The sequence below is a fragment of the Parambassis ranga genome, chromosome 21 (assembly GCF_900634625.1).
Source record: "Parambassis ranga chromosome 21, fParRan2.1, whole genome shotgun sequence".
Classification (NCBI taxonomy): Eukaryota; Metazoa; Chordata; class Actinopteri; family Ambassidae; genus Parambassis; species Parambassis ranga.
In genome coordinates this window covers 11522111-11542763 of record NC_041041.1, presented here as the reverse complement: position 1 = coordinate 11542763, position 20653 = coordinate 11522111, and the positions used below count along the sequence as shown (strand labels likewise).

General features: G+C 38.9%; 2 protein-coding genes across 3 annotated transcripts; both read right to left on the bottom strand.

The window, feature by feature from the left end:
* Window positions 1–2293: 2293 nt before the first annotated feature.
* Window positions 2294–10108, bottom strand: lnpa (limb and neural patterns a). 2 transcript variants are annotated; one of them, XM_028394385.1, is made up of 13 exons: window positions 9973–10108; window positions 9132–9233; window positions 8779–8820; window positions 7229–7416; window positions 7095–7153; window positions 6964–7004; window positions 6136–6219; window positions 5986–6037; window positions 5658–5879; window positions 4467–4572; window positions 4173–4243; window positions 3709–3861; window positions 2294–3235 (listed from the first exon to the last, which is right to left on the bottom strand). In XM_028394385.1, the coding sequence occupies exons 2-13, from the start codon at window positions 9156–9158 to the stop codon at window positions 3063–3065; spliced, it is 1218 nt and encodes a 405-aa protein (XP_028250186.1). In that variant the 5' UTR covers window positions 9159–9233; window positions 9973–10108; the 3' UTR covers window positions 2294–3062. The 2 variants fall into 2 exon arrangements, with proteins under 2 accessions (XP_028250186.1, XP_028250187.1); XM_028394386.1 differs by having other exon boundaries at window positions 9855–9986.
* Window positions 10109–18003: 7895 nt separating this feature from the next.
* Window positions 18004–19935, bottom strand: evx2 (even-skipped homeobox 2). The gene is made up of 3 exons (XM_028394100.1): window positions 19542–19935; window positions 19060–19280; window positions 18004–18618 (listed from the first exon to the last, which is right to left on the bottom strand). The coding sequence occupies exons 1-3, from the start codon at window positions 19933–19935 to the stop codon at window positions 18004–18006; spliced, it is 1230 nt and encodes a 409-aa protein (XP_028249901.1).
* Between the last annotated feature and the right edge of the window lie 718 nt (window positions 19936–20653).

The window sequence follows — 20653 nt, the reverse complement described above, 5'->3', positions numbered from 1 at the left end:
TGCCATCGCTCAGTGGTGTAATGAGTTCAAGATAGGACAGAGAATGACAATGCTCTCTGATCCCTGAATGTCACTGTGGTATAAACTACAGCATGCTGCTTTATTGCTAGCATTATGCATTCAGCTGCATGCAATGATTTGACAGATAGAATGTAGGGGAAAAATGGAAAACCATCCATCTATGTGTGCATATGTGTAGGTTTCAAGTGATGTGAATTTGAAAAAAAAAAAAAGAGAGAAAGTAATTTCTTGGGAGCTGATGACCTTTTGCAGAAGCTTTTGTCGAGTGGCAATTGAAACCCAAGCACCTAAAGAGCTTTAAAGTAATAAGCAGAGATCCAGTGCTCGGGAACCATCACCCCTCGCAGCTCATCAAGCCACGCGCTTGTATAATCTAATTTGATTTTAATGCTTCTCTGAAGGAGATTGTGCTCTTATTACTGTGTAATGATGCTATTGTCAAGAGCCAGTGGTGATGTCTAATATCACCAACCATGTTAACTACTTCTGTGACACTCTTCTCAGCATTTTCCACATCGCCTCCAGTGCACAATGTAGCTGGTGCTGTATATTTATGACTTTGTTGTTCTTCCTGTTGCATTCAGGCTTCATGACTGACAGAAACATAGCCAATCTTTTAAAACTCCCTTCCTTATTACCTTTGTCTGATATGGTACTTTTTTCGTATTCAGTACAGTAGATAGAGCATAACGATGAAGGTCTTAGCCGAGATGAGGAGAATTTTGAAGTGCTCACACTCGGGGGCAGCAAATGGAAAAGTGACAAGCCTGGTGCACTTGTCTATTTTACTTATTCTGTGCCTCTGTTTCATATTCTGCCTCGCACTGTGGGGTTATTTTCCTCCAGGGTTCAGGAGGGCACGCTCTTTCATTTCTTCAGAAAATTGTTTCGCAGGATTTCAATCTTTGGCTGCTAGATATGACAAAACACAATATCAAGAACACTTATGTTTCTTATCTGCCATTTTTTCTGGGTATAAATAAAAGATCAGTATAAATTTGAGTCAAGTGGCCTCGAATGCACATGTGAGAGATGAGTATGAAAAGAACTATGGACCTTGGGACAGCCCCACTGTACATTCTCATCTCTTGCTCAAAATTACCTTAGCACTGGGGCTTTGTGTGTCATTTGTCATCCTTGAAAATCAATTAGTGTTTCCATGATAGCAATCCAGATGTAACACATGACACAAAAGCCAAAGGATTTTATATTATGTAAACTGTATTTTCTTAAATTGTTCATATAAAGGGCTGAAATAAATTTAAAATTTAGGTGCATACTATGATGACTACAGACTAATATCAGATATCTGAAGCTGAAGGGCCATCCTAAATATTGATTGTGCCTAAATAGACCTTCAATTTGCCACCCAATAAAAATCATTGCATCACACAAAGTCTAATAGTAAAGCTATTTAACACTTCTGTCATCATTCCTGTCTGTAAGATGCATTTAAAGAAAGACAAGCAACACACAAAGCTGCACAAATAATAACTCTACTGACTGTGAAGAACAAACTGTCAAGAAATGATTCAGTGCCACACAATGTAAAATATTACTCAAACACATATTTCAAATCACGCCGCGGCACCCAGAGATCTTTTGTGATATATTATTTATGATGATGCACATGTGTGCAGGCTATGTATACTCAACAACCTCCCAGTGGTGTAAAAACATTCAAACATCGTCCTATTGATGTCCCATTTTTTTCCCTGTTTGGCTCTTGTCAGAGGTCAACCTCAAACAGCATGCGGTGGAATCAGGCGTTACTGTTGGTGTCACATTGATGCATTACAAGGCCCGGGAGGTCACGTCTCTGTAAACATACATTATCAAAACCCATAGAAGATGTGGAATGTTGACCTCACCAATAGTTTACGGTGTATCTTCAGGGGAAGAGGGTCATGTGCTGGCAAAGAAGCAACTTCGTAGCCGCAATGACTTTCTTGTTGCAAATGAAGAGGGTCAAGCAATCAAGACTGGTCAGGCTCTGTGTCAGCACCATTATCTTACACTGTCTGAAATGATCAATGAGCTAAAATAAAATGATCACAGGCTACAATTGGCCTGTTAATGAAAATAGACTGTTTAAATATGGGCCTGGGTGAGCAGCTGGACAGAGAAGAAAACGAGCACCGATTTAATATATGAGAAGATGCAATACAGGCAACATAAAGGAGCTGTTGTTAGTGTGACTGTCCATGTTGTGAAGTTTTAAAATGCAGCAATATCCAAATGTGTTTTTGTATAAAAGCATGCATCCAGTGCATACATGTTCTCAAAAGTTTATTTCATATTATTTATACAGCAGAGGAATTCATACATTCAGCAAACAGATATTGTCAATAAGACTGAAAACATGTGACTTCATTGTCTGTGTGTAAAAAGGCTTTACTCAGAGGCATAAAATATAAAAAGCACTTAGGGTGTGTGCCCAGTCCTTATATTACTGCTTTCCTTTCTTTTACCAATAAATACAAAACGTATGTGCATTCCTATTACGGTACCATGGCTGTGTAAACATGTTAGCACCTCCCTTCTGCAGCGTACCTCAGTTAACACCATCGTGAAAACTGCCGCATTATAGAAAAATTTATAAATATTTCCCATAAATAAAACTTTCCCCGGATTCATATGAACTAGAATAGAAATGTTTGAAATTCAGTCAAAAACAAATAAAATATAGAAAGAAAGAAAGAAAACACAGAAAATGATTTTTCCTACAGAACATCAAAAGCAGTTACATTCATTTAGCCTAACCCTTCTGTGTTTGTTATGGACTAATCATACTGAAACAAAATGGTTTAGCAGGGCTACGCAATTTAATGTTTTGTTTACTACTACTATTTGTGGCACTATAAAAGCAATTCTCAAAAGAAAGGACGACCAGTTAGTTAAAGATCACATTAACAGCCAAGTTGTTATTGTTCGACTCTAACTAACTGCATTTACTTATAGGCTAACTGTTTACTTTACACTGCTTCAAAGACAGAATAAAGTTCAAGCCTGACTTGTGCTGAAATAACCACTCCATTGTTTTATTCCACTTCCATGGCAGACACATCTTGTTCTCCGTCAGATTTCTCAGAGGGCAGGTCTTGTGACTCAGGGGTGTTTTGGCTGTCTGACGCAGAACCGGGCTCTGTGGTAGTGAGTGTGTCTGGCTCTTGGGTATCCGTTTCAGCAGGGACATCACCAAGCTTGGATTTTTCTGATAATTAGACAGTTTTAGTTTAGTATGCATGCATTTCAAACAGGAAGGAAAGAAGGGAATTTTATATTACTAACAATATTGGTAACATTCATTTGTATACATGATCATTACATTCTAGAGGTATATGCTGGTGGGTATTTTTTTTTATTTGAAATGCAATGTGCTTTTATAGGTTTAACAGCTTTATTCTAGATGGACATGGACAAAAGTTTCAATTCAAATCTGGAAGGGTGACAAGAGGCCAGGGGGAATGGCAGGCTAAAAACAACCCCCAGCTAGGGTTCTACAATCCATTCTGCTTTTTCTTCCTAATACTACTGGATGGGGGGAGGGGACCTCATAAGCAGCATGCAAGGAACTGGAGGCCAGGAAACATTCAGGGAGCAGATGCTAGGCTAATGCTTGCCAACAGTGGCTCTACTGTCCTGCTGCAAATCTTACAATTTGTTGATTTAGTCAGACACACCTACCTAAAATGCATTGTTCATCTACATCAGCACTTGACTGGAGGAATGACGACTCGGATGACATCTTCAGTTCACCCATAACCTCAGGGAGTCGAGGTGCCTGAGGTCTGGTTTTTCTTGCAGGGTTCAAAAAATAACAATACGCACATCGGAAGGCTGAAACAACGCAAATAAAAGACACCATACATACAGTTTATGTAACCTCTCAAATACTTTCTGAAACAGACACAGATTAATATACATGAATATGAACCAATGACAAAAAAATGCCTGAGATGCATAAACATTTCAGATTGATGTGTGGCACTACTTTGCATATTCAATCTTGTTCCGTTTTTGCTTACAGGAGTTGGTAGTGGCAGAGGCATTTAAGAGCCATATGATATACTATGCTGCCAAATGCTAGAGGGCAAATGAAGGCGCACTGTTTGATAGGGACAAGAGTGTTGTGGTGCTTAAACTCTTACCAGTATATTCAAATTCTTCTTTTAATGCCATGCCGTTATGGGATAGACACTGCTGACATATGAGAGCATATCTGACAAAAGAAACAGTACGTAGTTAGATCACATGCAAATAAAATTGATTCTTTTCAGATGTTATGTGCATTGTAATTTAACATTTAGACACATGATGTAAAAAAAAACCTCTTTAAACATGTATTATTTTATCATGTTTATATGACAAGGAAATAACATTGAACACAAACTGTACATAAACAAGTGTAAAACACTGTCTCCATTTTCAATACAATGTTGTACCTGTTTTGAGGACCATCTCCAACAAGATATTCAATGACTCTGTCCATGGCACCTCGCTCCCTGGGGAGTACAGGTCTGGCCAGGGGCGGACCCGGTGGGTGCATCCCTGTTGAAGCACAGTATCAATGCCTGTTAGTCCCTGTGTGCAGTTCTGAACACAAACTTCCATTAACAAAGTACAGTAATAGCTCTCTAAAATAGTTTGCTGCACAAACCATGATGAATTTTACAAAAACAAGCCCCTTTTTCTTAATGACTTAACACAGGATCTCACTTGCAAAGCACGTCCTGAGTCCCTGCTGCGCTGGCGAGCAGTAATTAATATAATCTAACATCAAGAGCAATCATAGGAAGATGACTGGTCATTTCTGTGAGACTTGGCAGAGTCTCAGCATCCTGCTGGTTATTAATTTACCAGCATATGGAAACTCTGTGGTGACTCTTTGTATCAAATTGCTTTTCACTTCCAATTTTCAACAGAGGCAGGTGATAACATCAAGTCATGTAAACCATTTGTGAGGTGTTCCCAATGCCAAAGGCAATTTCACTGAGCATTAAAACACATTTAGTGAGATTCCACCACCATTGCCCAGAGAACAAACGCAGGTCTGACTAATTAATCATAGTTAATATAATCCTGTATCGTGCATACCTCACAGTTGGCATTCCACATGGCAATTACAGCATGCAGCTTCCTCTACTCAAGAACCACATTTTCTTTACTGTTTGCACTTTGCATTTTTTTTCTATTGAATGGTCATAGTCCAGAAGTAATTCATATTGAATATTCAATACTTCTCCACTCCACAGATGTCTTCCATATAAAATAACATCATCTTGTTGCCTGGCTGTTTCTAATCTTTAAGAAAAAGTCAAAGATGTAAAGCATTATATCCTCTTGAGATAAATATTAAACATATACAATTCCTACTGTATAAAAAAAGTTATTGCCAATTTCCAATCTTAGTTTGCAATTATATACTTTTGGAGAAAGGTTGGACCTTTTAGCAAGATATTTTAATCATACACTCCTGCAATTATCCTTTACAACTTCTGTATAATATACTGCAGCCTTACTGACAACACACACCACAGAGCTTTAAGCAACTAGGGACACAGAGCCAGGGAAGAGTAAATCACACCTTAATCGACCACATTATGATCTGGTCCCCCTGTGTGCAGGTAACTCACCGACTCCTGGAACAGGTGTTCCAGGGGTCACAGGCTTCCTCATCAAGCTCTGCTGAGCAGCCATAGCTGACAGGCTCCTCTCTGGGGGTCCACCTGGAGCAGAGTGGGAAGATCGTCCAGGATAGGTGGGCCCAGAGGCAAGAGGAGGGCGGGCAGCAGCACCGCTTGCAGGATTCACCACCACTGGGGCGGTCTTTGGGGTGACATTACGCTGACGGAGCTCTAACACAGAAAACATTGCAGTTTGCTTAACAATAGTAGGAAATGCCAGAATAGAAGTAGGGCACATGGTGCCTTCTTCTGTTAAACCATCAAAACTCACTGCTACCTTGTCCTGGTTTAGGAGTCATGTGAGGTTTGACTGGAGTAGATTCAAGTTCCTTCACACAGATAAAAGTACAAAAGTACAATTTAGTATACGAGGAATAAAACAAGCACAATTTGATTACTATAATAAAGTAAGAACTAAATATCTCACAATAGTTTTCTTAGACTCAGGATCAAATCGCTCCAGAATCATTTTGGCGTTTTTATACGTCTCCGTTTCCATTACTTCTTCAAGCTGAAAAGACAAGACAAGTGCTTAATTTCATTTTTCAATACACTGCACACTGCATTATTCCTGTATTAATAGCTGTATACCAGAGTAATTATTGGCTGATCATCTGATGTAATTAATAGACATTAATACACACATACAGATATCTCAGAATCACCTTCAGTAACATTAGTGAGAAAGGGCACCATGAAGTTACTCCTTTAAATAGCACATCTTCATTAAAAATAAATACCAAACCGTTCTAAATGTTTATATATAATATGAAGAATAATTACATTCACTACTTCGATAATGGAGAGTGTGAAAATTCATCAGCCCTAATTATTGAAAGTTATTAGACTTGACAGAGGATGACAAGCCATTCCTCAGATTTATTTCGCTCCTGTACTAAATGCTATTAATTAAAGTGTCATTAGCAGAGTGGTTCACTGGGTTAGTCATTGTACCAATCAAATGCTGTCTGATCTGAGATTAGTAAGTCACATGCTGCAAAATACTAAGAAGCTCAGCAATACTACAAGGCTTTCCACATAACTTGCATAACAAAGTGCAAACTTGTGCTTCACTAGGAGAGCACCAGAAAACCAAATTACAGACTTTATGGGTTAGTTAGTAGTTGGTACACTCTGGTTTTTAGGACATTTAAGAAAAATCTTGTGTCCTAAAAATGCACCTTTTTATTAAAATAACATAGACATGTAACATAAGTCATGAGTCAGTCTGGGATTACGTGAAAAGGTCACTTACTATTTTCCTTTTTTGAGCTTTAAGATCATCTAATTTTTCATCTAACAAGAGAAAAAGTAAAGAAAATGAGTAACATATCAAAACATAAATAAGTCATCATGAGGAAATAGTTAAAAAAAAAAGGATCTTACTGTTTTTTTCAGTTCTTCTTGAAAAAATAATAACAAGAAGTTTTCGAAGTAGCCACACTCTAGAAGGAAACAAAAAGCTCTTATTTGGTTATGTGATAGTTAATAATAATAAAAGGATTACACTGTATACTTACAAAAATGGAAATATTACAAATGGAAGAGACAATATGAGTCGACCCATTAGCTGTTCAGGCAGGTACCAGAAATACACGACTATGCAAGTGATCAGGTAGAGAAGTGACGAGTACAGAAGCAGTCGTCCCACCCATATCTTCAGCTGCCTTTGATACTTTTCACTATATTCTTCAAGAATCTGTATATCCTGTGGGGAACAGCATATGAGGATTTTATATATTTGAACAGAAAGGTGATACTGACAGTGAATAGCTATGCTAAACTGTTTAGTGTTTTACACATTTTGCATACCAGCAATTCACAGTTTTGCATTTTTATAATGTATACATAATGATTTACCCTAGCAAACACAGGATTATTCTGCCCCTGTAGTCATGTGATATCTTATGTGAACCATGTTTTGGTGCCAAAGCCCTTATGCAAGACTGACCCATGGTCAAGTACAACACAAAGTAAACATTTAGTTCATTAAGATACTGCACCAACTGAATGTTTTGATTAAACCATGAGATGAGAAACTCTCCCAGCAGAGAAGTCAACTAGCCTTTGTAGGGTGTTGCAAGCAACAATCATGTAATTCATCTTAAGATATTTTTACATGGAAATGTTACACCACTGCCAAGTACCCTCATCCAAAAATAGCCTGTAGACAAAATGGGGCCCACTCTTGGTCACTATGGTTCCACTGTAACATGTGCAGATGTCACTCTAAGTGCTGGATGAGCTGTTCTTGCATTTAGCCTTACAAGAGATTAGGCATCATTTTAATTCTGCTGCACATGAAAATGTGGTTTCATGAAAGATGACAAGATTTTTGTAGCAGAAACAGGCCCAGCAACACTTTTTGCATCACAACTTTTATGCCACCTGACGTTAAGACTTGATGCAGCTCCTGCTCCAAGGACAGGTGCTGAAAATAGCCCAACACTAGCTTAACTGCAGTAGAGCAGTAAAGCTCTATCATTCAGCAAATGAGGAGCCAATTTGACAGTCATTGGCACATGCAGTATGTTTGCTTATTGTAAAAACATGCATACTTATTAGGGGTAGTTCTATATCAAAAACAAGCTCAGTGATGGCCTACATGACACTGACAAAATATGCCTCCCTGCAGGATCTGACAACCTTTCTGAGTCCTTACATTCCCAAGAGAAACAAAATTCAAGGTGAAATGAAGTAATGAAGTTACCTTTAAGTAGTGCATATGCAAAATTACAATTTTAGTGACCTTCCTCTGATCTGTCCTACATACTGTGGTGCCAAAATGACAGTCAGTCTGGATAGTCTGATCATAACAAGAGTGATGTTCCTGGATTGTGCGCCCTAAAAAGATATCACTGGACATCATTATAATAACATTTGGCCAGTATTGGGCTTCAGCTGTGTCTGAGGCTTTGGAGTCGCAGAGTCTGAGGGGATTTACTGTAAAAAATTTTACTACTGAATGACACTGGGTGTACCGCTAACAAGGAAACAGATCTTAACTACACTGGCAAATAATGTGTCACTTAAAGTAGCTTTACTTTAAATGCTTGTAGATTAATCATACCTTGTCAATTCCTTCCAAAATCTCCACAGTGGATGGTTTGGCCTGTAAAATAAACAGTCAGTGTCAGAGAGACTAAATCTTGACATTTTTGCAAAACAACTACTTCTGCAATCCCTTTCTGAAAAAAGCAAACTTCCCATTTCTTCTTCCAACTTTTGCAGATTTCTGTGTGTTGCATTTGCATAAAATTACGTTAGACTATGTATACCAAACATCTGTGATAAATCTAAATAGGAATAAATGTGTTTCAGGTTTGGTTTGGTGTAGTGCAAAAATCTTCCAAAGGACTGTAAGTTTTCAAAAGTAAAGCTCATGCCAATAAACTGAGATAATGTAAAAGTTTCAATACTAACCCTCCACCGTGAGACCACAGCCCCCATACTGATGAAGAGACAGTGCAGAATATTCTCTTACTGGGATCCTGCTCCGATTTCTCTCACAGATTACCTCACCACCTGTTGACAGAAGTGATGGCCGATTAATACACATTCAGCTGCCACTAACTTAGATACAGGAAGCCACAACAGATCTGCTGTAATACAGCCTGAAGTCACAAACATTATAATGTTTGATTTCTGAATCACTGTCTGCCTTTTACTGGAGGTACTGCTAAATACAAAACCTCTAGAACAGTGTTAATTTCCTTTTAATGCTTCCAAATACAATAAAAAACAAACCAACGTGTTAACACTACTTTTGCAGCATTTCCTTAAGTCAGGGACACTAAACATATGATTTAGTGTAGATGGATGTACAACTAACCATATATGCAATCTGTGAAACGCATTGAAAACACTTTTGTAAAACTTTACCAGTTGCCAAGCTTAAGTAAGCTGCCCTGGCTAACTCAAGTTAGCTAACGCTGTGTTTTCACGGCAGCTAGTAAGAAACAACCCACGGCGCCGGTTTCCGCACAGAGACCGTCTGGCATATCGCCAGTGACAACCAATATTCCCCGAATAGCATCCTAATGTGTACAACACGTACACAGTTACATACGTTAACCTTGTTAGCGAGCTAACTTTGTGTAGCCGCTAGCTAGGAATGCTAACACCATTACAGCTTGCAGCACTTACAGCAGCAACAGCTAACGCATTCAAAGTTTCCTCAGGGTTGTGTTGAAGCAAGCCAACCTGAACATGTGGCTGGAAAGTGGATAAATGACCCAGTGTTTGGAAAGGAATGAGTTCTTACCTTGGCAGTCGAGCTGTCCGGTTTGAACAGCCTGTGGCAGGAGGGCAGACGTCCTGTTTTTACACGGAGGGTGTGTGAACCAAGATGGGGGAGTGTCCACTGAAAGAGCAGCGTGGAATATGAGCGTTCGTGGGCCTTCAGGGTAGCATGGCCAGTGTCTGATGGGACCAACTATATATTAATTTTGCTATGATTTCACAACACTCACAACTAACTGCAAAACAGTGAGAGTAATCATCATTGTATTTGTATGGCAACATATGTCATTATGGACACAAACATCTACCAATGCATGTAAAGTAATAGTAGTTGCTATCTATTTACAAAAGGCACTGCACCTCTCATGACATTGTAAAAACAAAACAAGCATTTAGTTTACTAGGCTTGCATAAAATTTTATTTTAATTTTTAATTTAGTTATGTAGCCTAACACAAACTTAACAGTGAGATTCATTTGTGAACACAGTCCTGAGGGTGCTCATAAAAACTACTACAGCAGATCTCAAAATGCCAACAAAAAATGGACCAAACAATGGAAAAAAAACATGTGCCAATAGCCTTAATGAGTATAATATAACACTTACTAACCAAGATAATTAACATAGAAATATCATAATCATCACAATATCTCCATGGCATTCAACATGCTTATAGTAAAGATTCGGTAGTTTCAACAAGCATACCACAAAAATACTGCCTATTGATTGACCACAGAGAGCAAAAAAAATGGCTGAATGATGCTTGAATGCTGTCAGATTGGACTTTTTTGGGCACTTTAGTCTCTTCTATGGTGAAGCCTCATTAGCTGGCACCGTTTGTGGTATTCACTCATTTTGACTTGACATCCTGTCCTTTTCACCATTCTGATATCTGTGATCAGAAACCTCCATGTGCTTTGATGAACATGATGAGATGGTTGAAAACCACTTAAAATCAGTCTGTCAAACTGTCCTATCAGGAAGCTTTTAGGAGAACTAATAATGGCACTGCATGTTAATGAACTCCAAAATGACTGAAATTAAATCTCACATTTTCTAATAACTGCACTCTAATTAAAGTTTGATATGATGCACAAAAAAGAAAAGGAAATTGTGACCTGACAGTTTTGTATACACTTGTAGACCCGTTAACATATAAAGGGATCACAAGCAGGGGGTCTGTCAGTTGTGGGCACTCAAAGACCTTGTTCTGTCTTGGTCAAAGGGGCAGGTACATGGCCTTGTTTGCATATACTGCAGGATTGAAACATTTGGTTACCTTGCAGTTATTTTAATGAAAGTCACAGCACCTGCAGGCATTAATTAATGCTGTTTTCACGTTTGGCATTTTACAGTATTGATAAGTGATGGTCAGACACAGACAGGAGTGGCATGCAACAACATTTCTAGTTTAGCATCACAGCAAGCACATTGCAGTCATACAGCTCTGTGTGTGTCTTCCTGTATATAATGTTGTGTACGGTACATAAAAAAACAAAATCCTGTAACCTCTTGATGGCTTTCCTGTGCTTTCTAAAGAAAGAAAGTGCCATAAGATACATAAGACAGGCTAACCAATGTTTTTATTAGATCAAGAATAATAAAAGAGAAATTTGATTCTTGTAATTAATATGGGTAAAGGCAAAAATGAGCATTCAGGTGTCTTCTTTCATTAGCGACAGTTGAAGAATTGAGTGCCTAATTTCCCAACAGCCAGTGAATGCAGCACATTTCCTTAATGAACGATTGGAGCCACGCCCTTTCCTCAAACAGGCCGTTCATTGGTTGGCATCGTCTTTTGGCGGGTGCTTGCGGGTCAAAGTTCAGTGAAACTGCATGAATGCGTAGGGAGCAGGAGGGTCAGGTGGTCACCACCGGAAGCAAAAGTCGCTAGTGGAGCCCCAGGTAAGCTAGCGATGGAGGCTGATGGAGATATTATTAGGCAGAATGCCCAAATGTTGCAGTTATCTGCGAAGAGTACGACTGATTGGGGAATGTTACGTTATGTTCATAGGTCTTGGAACAGTTCACAATCATAGCATGGTAATTGTGTTTTGTTTAAAGGGTTTGTTGTTGTTAGCCCTGTGATAAGCTCAGGTCAGCTAATGGCTTTGCAGCTACACTTTGAGCATCGTGGTGATGGCTGTTTGATCTGTGTGTTTAAGGGGCGAGCTAATGGTCATGCTAGGGAACTCGGTGCCGGCTTATTAATAAAGGCTGCAATTTTGTCACTGTCTGATTTGGGCAACATATATTGGTGCTTATGTTGATGATTATTCCTGTCTGCTGTTAACATCTCAGTATTGTGTTTTTTTTAGTCAGTCTGTTTATGAGTCATAGCTACAGCCATCACTGCAAAAAGAGCAACAAGTGGTGCTTGGCTGATAGTCAGTCGTTGTAACTGTACCAGTGGTAGCTGTGATACATGCTAATATTCCTTCATTGCTAACTATCAATTATTTTAACATGTTTTGTTCACTTTCAGGAGTCCACGCTCTACCTGCTCAAAGTGAGAGTCTTCTTGTTGTATTGGCCGCAGAGCTTTATCATCAGTTGATCCCGTTTCGTTCAAGATGCTCAAATGGCAGCACAAAGTGAGTACCAAAAAAGAACAATAGCATCCAGGTGCTGTGTCCTTATACAAAAACACAAATGTTCAACATATATAATCAACACAAAATGTCACTCTTTAAGTCCTCTAAGTTCTTTTTCTTCCTGCATTTGGTGTTGCAGCTGTAGGTATAAGAAATCTTAGCTGTGGTAATTACACCTATCTGGCTACTATATAGCTGTAAGTCATCCCCTCAATCAGGATTAACAGAGTGCCCAAGTCCAGCAGTTTTTTTTTTTTTTTTACAAAGAAATCCTTGTAGTGTAATGGGTACACACTAAAAGTACAACAGAATAAATGTGTAGTGTGTATGTATTCAGTATTCTCCTAATTCTCACTGGGCATACAAAAAAAAAAGCATCGGGTGGCACATATCATTCTATTGGAATCATAGTTGTCTGTACTAAATTTTGTCTTATTTATCTACTACATAATGAGAACTGTCTCTCTGGACATCAGCCGATCCACAACACCAACATTACCATCTATGTGAGATTTAATTGGCTATTTTTTCTGCACTGGAACATCCAACATAAATTTTAAATCATAATTTTAAAAAAGTAGTATTGTTGTGAATGCATGAAGACAGCCTTTTATTTAACAAATAAACCTTAGTCAAGACCTACACACTTTACCCCTAGCAAATATATTACAAATGCTTTCTCACCCACCTCTACTGGCTTTTCTTTTATGCACTATATGAATGGTAAAAGCGGTTTCATTTAAATGCTGTGCACCTGAACCTAAATTCATATAATATGGTTACATCAACAGATCATGTCATGTATTTTTTTATTGAACGATGCTCAAAGTTACAATGTTGTTAGCGATCACTCATCATTTTTGTTAATCAGGCAGTTTGTTTGTTCAATTTAAAAACCTAAACTCATAAATATTGTGCCCCATATTTTTGTCATTATATTGCATTTATTTTTTTGTATGTCTGTATTTGAGTCTTCAGGGACAAATCAGGCAGTAATCAGTTCACAAGGTAAGAAATTGTTCTTCATGCATGGAGTAAGGTAAGTCCCAGTTGTGAAGCTGTGACTGTGAAGAAATGTTCTCATTGCAATTTGTGAGGTGTTGTTTGAGTCTCATGCATGTGATGTTTGCAGAAACTGATGTTAATATCCACGTTCAGTCAGAAACCTTCAGTCAGCACTGTTTTTTTAAGGATAAATTATCATGTTGGTCTTTTACATGGACTTTAAAGATTTTAGTGTTTTACTTATGCATATTTTGTCTAAAATGTAAAATCCTTTGGGATGCAGACTAATTCAAGGATTTTCCCCAGACATGGATCCACAACATACTTAATTTCATTACATTTTTACTTGCAAATGTTTTATCCAAAAGCATACTGGAAAAAGGTAACACGTGAGCTATTGCATTGGACTATAAATGAACAAAAAAGTCCATCAAGAATTTCATTCTTGTAGGGGCAGCTGATGCTTTAATGTGGCTCATATGTGACAGGTTCCCATAAATCCATCAACACAGTAGAATGGAATGGAAGCTGGAATGTTTCAATGATTTGCACTGCCTTGGAAAACTGGATGTTTTGGTGATTTAAGTGTCTTTACAATTTTTTTTAATCTCGTTTTGTTACAAGCATTCATTTCTGCTGACCTTTGAACCCATTTTTTACCCACAATATAAAAAAAATGATATTTTAAAGATATGAATACTTTCTCTATAGAAAAACAATAACATTTCTGGTGTAGTTTCATTTAAAAAATTCCATTTACTTTTTAAATTTCCAAGCATACTATTTATATAGACTCATAACAGGAAAACGACCCTTTATATTACAGGTGGCGTTAAAAACATGATGGCAAAAGAGTGAAATTTATAGTACCACCTTAACGAGGCTACATCCAGAGCGAAGGACCACTGAAAGAATTACTCTTAAGCCAATAAAAGCAATTTCCAAAAATAATTGAGAACACGTTTCGATACATATGCATGAAAAGGGGATTTTCCATACGACCGACTCGCACGCTTGTGTAATTGATTGAGGGGATGACCCGCTATATTAAATGTTATTTGAGAACCATCACAACGTGCAGGATTGCAAATTGCCCAGCTTGTATCTGAATTAATACACCATTCATCATCATTATGAGTTGATAAGTTAATTTAACCATTTCATTCCGTCTTAATGAGCTATAGTTGAATTAATGTCATGTAATATATGAAAGTAACATTTGAACAGAGGCAATGATATGAGACAAACGGAGCAGAGACTACTTTAGAAGCATAATGGTGGCATAAATCTCAGCTGGCTGCAGTTGATGTTGTGCGTTTGGCTCACAGTTTGGTCAAAATGTAAAGAAAAGAAAAAAACCGTCAGGTTGTGAAATGCAGGTTTTGGGATTTTGATGGCTTTGATTGATTTTAATCGGCATGAATAACAGCTGGTGCGCCAGAGAGGTTTGTAGAATGGGGTTTGTGCTCTCAATGTAGTGATAATAAGGGCACAGTGTTATGTTTTTGTCCCCACTTGGCTCACTGAGGAACCTGCTGAGCTGCCAGTCCCTCATCTGCCGCTGCTCAGCGACTACATTTGACCATATAGGGCTCTATGCTGTCTTCCAGTTCCACCTTAAATGCGTTTTGGCCCCGCTTGCTCCCTGTAGTTTAGGTTTTTTGTCCTCCCGCAGCAGCTGTCACCCTGCATTACTCGCAGTCAGCTAAATGAAACATTATTCTAAACATATGCATCGTAATCAGTCCGGTCACACTTACAAGAACACGCGTTAATAAGGCAATCAATCACTCTGGAACAAGCAAGTTGTTCTGTAACAGCTCATAAACAGTGTGTAATGAAGAATTGGAGGTTAGCATGACACGGCGCTGATCAGATAATCAATGTCAAAGATGCGATGAATGTCAGTAAATGTAGTTTTCATGTCGTTTCTATAAAATCTTCAATTTACAACAAGCAGTTCAATTACCCTGAAAATACAGTCAATTAAAGAGGGCTGATTGGACAGTAGGGGCAGGATCATCGATCTTTGCATTTCTATCTCGCTGGTGGACATTTAATTTGGTTTTTCTATTAGCACCGAAATAAAGAAAATATAAAATATATTAAACAACCCCAAGATTTATTTTCTTGTCAAAAACCATTCAGCGAAAGGTGACAGACAGTCCTCTGCATTATGATGAATTCTTTTTTTCTGTCCTGCACATTGGATACAAAACTAATCGTGTTATTGTGGGCAGTGTTTTTCTGGCCTCTGTCTTTTCCTTTTTACACCTCCATCTATCTCACTGCCTTTGTTGTATGGGTTGCAACCCTCGCTTTAGTAAAGAGCAAGGAAACCTGGTGATATATCACGCCCATATTTGCTCCCCTAATCCTATTTCTTTTAATGGGGACGTTCAAAAAAGCAACTTATCTTAAAGTCCCTTGGGGGCATTCTGGTGGAGTCTATATTTTAACCAAGTGCAATTAACGACAGTATCAGCTTGTATCATTTAGAGGTAATGTAAAAATAATGGTAAATTATAGGGCCGGAATGACCCGTGATGGCAGGCTTCATATTCCCAGTAGCTTTCCATGTATTTTTAACTAATGTTAGACTGCCTCTCTATAGATATGGCTCCACGGCACTTGAATGAAGATGTCTTAACTATACGTTTTTTTATTTTAAAGAAATTGCATTAAATTTTTTTTCTTATGTGATATAAAATACTAATTTCTTGATGTAGAGAACCAAAAAAATGTGTAAAGATTTTTTTTTATTTATTTTCCAAGAACAAACACGATCAATAAATAACATGATTTACATTTCATATTGCACATTTGTTTCAAGTTAAAATATTTAAATTCATACAGTCATTGATATTTTAAATACAGAGATATAGAGTTATAACAGAGACCCTAGGGACAAAGGCCAATATTTAATTTCAGTGTCCGTTTATCAGCCCTTTTTTTAAAAGCCTCTTTTGAGTGGACCTTGTAAAAAAAAAAAATGTTCTCCATAATTATTACATTTTGTTTTCACGAATTAATTTGGGCTACTGGTAATTTATTTTTGTTTGTTATTATTTGCAAGCCAATTCGTAGGCTAAATAGGTGATGGTCCTGTAGGAGAGCACATCCAGTGTTAACATTTAAAATAAAGATAAAAAAAACATTCAGCAAGTCACACAGAAAAATAAATTAAAAAATAAAAGTTTTAAGAAAAACAAATCGCCTACCATCCACATTTCATGGAGCATTTTCCAGATCAGTAATTCAGTCAGTAGGACCATCCGTTTCAAAAAATATTTTACAGTTCACATGTTTTATAATTAACATATTGGAGATGATGTCCCAACAGGAACGACTAAAATGCACATAGCCATTTGTACAGGCGCAGACAGAGTGTAAAGCCAGGCTATTTGGTCTGAACTTTTCGCCTCGCTCAGTCCCGTCACTGTGTGTGCTGAGTGATCCTATAGGGATTACATACCTATGAAAATACTGGTTTGGTATAATGAGGTTCAGCAGTGTAAATAAAGGAGAGAGAGGCTGCTGTGTATGTCGAGGTATTCCCATTATTAGAACAAAAACCAAAAATTCAGGGACTCATGAAAGGCTGTAATATTTTCAACCCCTCCATGTGTCTGATAGTATCCTTATACAGTGCATTTTGTGTACCAGGACTGTCGCTTTGTTCCAGGTCTTTTGTATGTCTAATGACTTCCCTCCGCGGGTTGTTAGCACTTGACAGCGGGTCTCAAAACGAGGAACTTTCTTACAGTCGTGTATTCAAAGGAGTTCCATCTAGGTACATGATTGGCAATTTTTGTCATGATCCTCTCATTATTAACATAAAAATTGACACAAAAGACGCGCTGCAAAATTATATGCACCTTCTAGCTGATTAGGGGTGTCCCCACAGAGCACAGGCAGGATGTGGGAGATGCTATTGCTGCCAAAAACTCTGTCTATTAGGCCTATAGTGAAGAAAGATATGCTGCTGGGCAAAAAAAAGAAGAGAAGCAGACCTTCTGCTATCTAAATTTAGATAGCATAATTAGCCCACGTTTGTATCTTAAAACCAGCCTGAGTTTGTCACATTTTAGCCGCATAAATGTGGACTGGTTTCATGAGTTTTTGTAGAAATTATAGAAAAAATAATTGATCAAGCAATGTAGACAGAATGAAATATATTTTTTCAAAATCTGTACGCACTTTGAAAATTGGATTTCTAATACAATAAAGAGGCGCAATCATTTTAGAAAATTTATGAATGAGTTGGAAAACTATTCGGTTTTGGCTATTGTCTTTTTCGTTATGGAACATTATTATTTTTTTGAATCAGACTTTTACAGATCTTGTTGTGTGTTTACAACGCTTCTGCCCAGGTGTGACATGAAAGTAAGCCTATCCTTTAAAGAAGGATTATAGCAAAATAGGAATCGGTTGTGTGCAGCCTGCGTGGTGAGTTATCTGTTAAGTGAAGTTTCTTCTCGTTGGTCTGGTGACGGGACGGAGGTCTTGCTCAGAACAGCAGCAGAATACGGCAAAAATCCACTCTCGGATCTTTGACCGGAAGCTGTACAGGTAAAGTCAGCGCTGGCGCTCCTGGAGCCGAGCGCGCTCGCCGCCTGGCTGCTGTGGCAGCTGAGGCACGAACAAGGCCCGGTGGCTGACGGGGCGCTGACCGCCGCCGCCGCTGCCGCAGCCGCAGCAGCCGCTGATGCCGCCGCTGAACTATTCAGGCCTGCGGGTGACTGGTAGAGTCCCGGGTGCCTGAAGCTGCACAGGAGCTCCGGCCGTGAGTAAGGGTGGGAGAGTGCTCGGAAGGTATCGAGGGGACGGATTGAAGTGGCGAAAGGTGACGAGGCGGCACCGGTGGCGGCTGCCGCGGCTGCAGCTGCAGTGACACCGACGTGCGGGTAGTAATGTAGAGGCATATGCGAGTGGAAAGGGTAAGGTAGACTTCCTGTAGCTGCCGCGTGCGTCATCATGTAAGTGTAGAAGCTGGGGTCTGCTGGATGGGGCCAGGACATCGCCAAACGCTGCCTTTTATCCTTCATCCGCCTGTTCTGGAACCACACCTGCACACAGAGTCAAAACAAGGCCCATATTGAAGCTGCCATGTTGTTTTCAGGCTCTAAATTTAGACCTCCGAGGAGGGTGGTTCAGCAGGAGGGACACTGAGACCTGCACTGATCTGTCACTGTGAATGTTATTTTGCAGCCGGAGATAAAACCCAAAGAATGTAGGCTACTTAAATAAGGTTGCTAAAATATTTTTTTCTTAGCGATTAAGCTCTGAGTTATTTTGTGTACACAGCGAATGAATTGATCAGCTGGTTGAAGTTAAATAATATTAAAAAAAACATACTGCAACATTTTTATCAGAATGAAAATAAAATACTGCGGCCTATTTTTTACTGCATTGTATTAATATTAAAATTCTTTCTAGACAAATGCTTTATCTCTCAAAACACCAACACACACCACACACACTGACAGGATGCTTAATCTGCAGCCTACCTTAATTGTAGTTTCGGGCAGATTTAGCGCTGCGGCTAATTCACATCTTCTCGGCCTGGAAACATAATTTTCTCTGTAAAACTCCTTTTCAAGTCTTCCGATCTGTTCTCTGGTGAAAGCAGTCCGGTACCGCCTGACCTGGTCGCTGTTCGAGCCTCCCGTTGAATTCGTGTTCGGGAGGGAGTTTGTGTTGGAAGATCCAGAACTACTGTCTGAAAATCCTAAAAACACATTTAAGAAATGTCATTGATATTAATAATAAGGAAACATTATGCTTAAAACTGGGCCTACATTAAATTTGACATATTAATGTTATAATGTTGATTTAAAAAGCAAGTACACTTTATAACAATAAATAATACAAAATGATCCGCATCTTTACACAACAACAATAATATATATTCAGTTTTAGGTAGAAATAAAGAGCGGACTATACTAATATAATTCCCCGCAAGAGAAACGTGGAGAAAATAAAAGCTCACCTTTGTTGTTTTCCTTGTGTTGGCTCGGGGACCGATGCGCAGGGCATCCCACTTCCACATCACTGTTAATATCTGATTCTTGCGAAACTTCGGAGTAAATGCTCATTTTCTTCCTGCTTTCCGACGAGGAAATCTCCGCTGAGGAAGTGTTTTCGTTGTTGTGGTGTGAGCCGAAAAGACTGTCAATTTCAAATTTGCTTTTCGTCGGGATGTCCCCAAGATTTCCATGGAGAGAAGCCGAAGTTATTCTCGGGCTTAGCCGTCCGCCGTGCTGTGAGTTTTCCAGGGCCTCCAGCACTGAATTTCCCGGCGTGTCTGCGAGTCTCTTCCCCGCCACAGGACTGTGCAGACCTCTCTCCATCAATATCATCTCTTTTCTTATCCTCTCCATCATTAAGCCGTGCAGGACGAAGAGAGAGGGAGGTGGAGGGGGAAAAAAAGAAAACACTTGTCCAGAGGGCTGGAGCACCAATGAGTTGTGTCGGAGCTAAATCCGCATGCAACTCAGCAACTGTGTCTAAATAACTGTCTCTAAACCTTTTTATAAGCAAGACGCAAAAAATGAAAGAATCTGAATGCAATCGACGAGCGACTGCTCAAAATGAGCCGTGCATCCTCCCCACATGCAGCAAAATGTCATTCATCAAAAGTGGTTGCTGTTCGTTGTTAAAATGCTAGGCTGACGTTGCTCCAATGATCATTTATTGTAACAGGTTTATAAGCAAATAAATAGGAGAGGGCTGTCACTTGATGATGGAGGCGGCCTTCGGTCAGACGAATAATATCCAAGTGGAGAGGAAGAGAGAAGTGAGGAGCGAGGTGCTTGTCCCTGGGTTGATCTCTGAGTCTGTTTTAGATTGCTCTTGGGTTTGGCCTCTTGGGTGAAATTGACAGTCTGATTAATAAAATGAGCGGAGCAACATTTCCCTCTTCATTTAGGAATATTATTATGCTTTGATTCTCTATTGTTTCCCTCCTCTCTGTTTGCCCTCCCCCTTTCTAATCGTTGTTCTTTTATTTATCCCTCTTTGTTTTTTTTTATTTTTTTTGTGCATTTTCTGAGGTTTAATCAGTCTGAGAAGTGCAGTAAAACTGAGGTGCAAGACTGTGAC

Coding starts and splice junctions, on each gene's coding strand:
- lnpa (XM_028394385.1), bottom strand. CDS start 9,158: ATGGGGGCTGTGGTCTCACGGTGGAGG. Junction 8,821..9,131: donor CTGTGGTCTCACGGTGGAGG/GTTAGTATTGAA, acceptor TTTATTTTACAG/GCCAAACCATCCACTGTGGA. Junction 3,862..4,172: donor AGAAGAATTTGAATATACTG/GTAAGAGTTTAA, acceptor GCGTTGTTTCAG/CCTTCCGATGTGCGTATTGT.
- evx2 (XM_028394100.1), bottom strand. CDS start 19,935: ATGATGGAGAGGATAAGAAAAGAGATGATATTGATGGAGAGAGGTCTG. Junction 19,281..19,541: donor ACACAAGGAAAACAACAAAG/GTGAGCTTTTAT, acceptor ATGTGTTTTTAG/GATTTTCAGACAGTAGTTCT. Junction 18,619..19,059: donor TGCCCGAAACTACAATTAAG/GTAGGCTGCAGA, acceptor CTCTGTGTGCAG/GTGTGGTTCCAGAACAGGCG.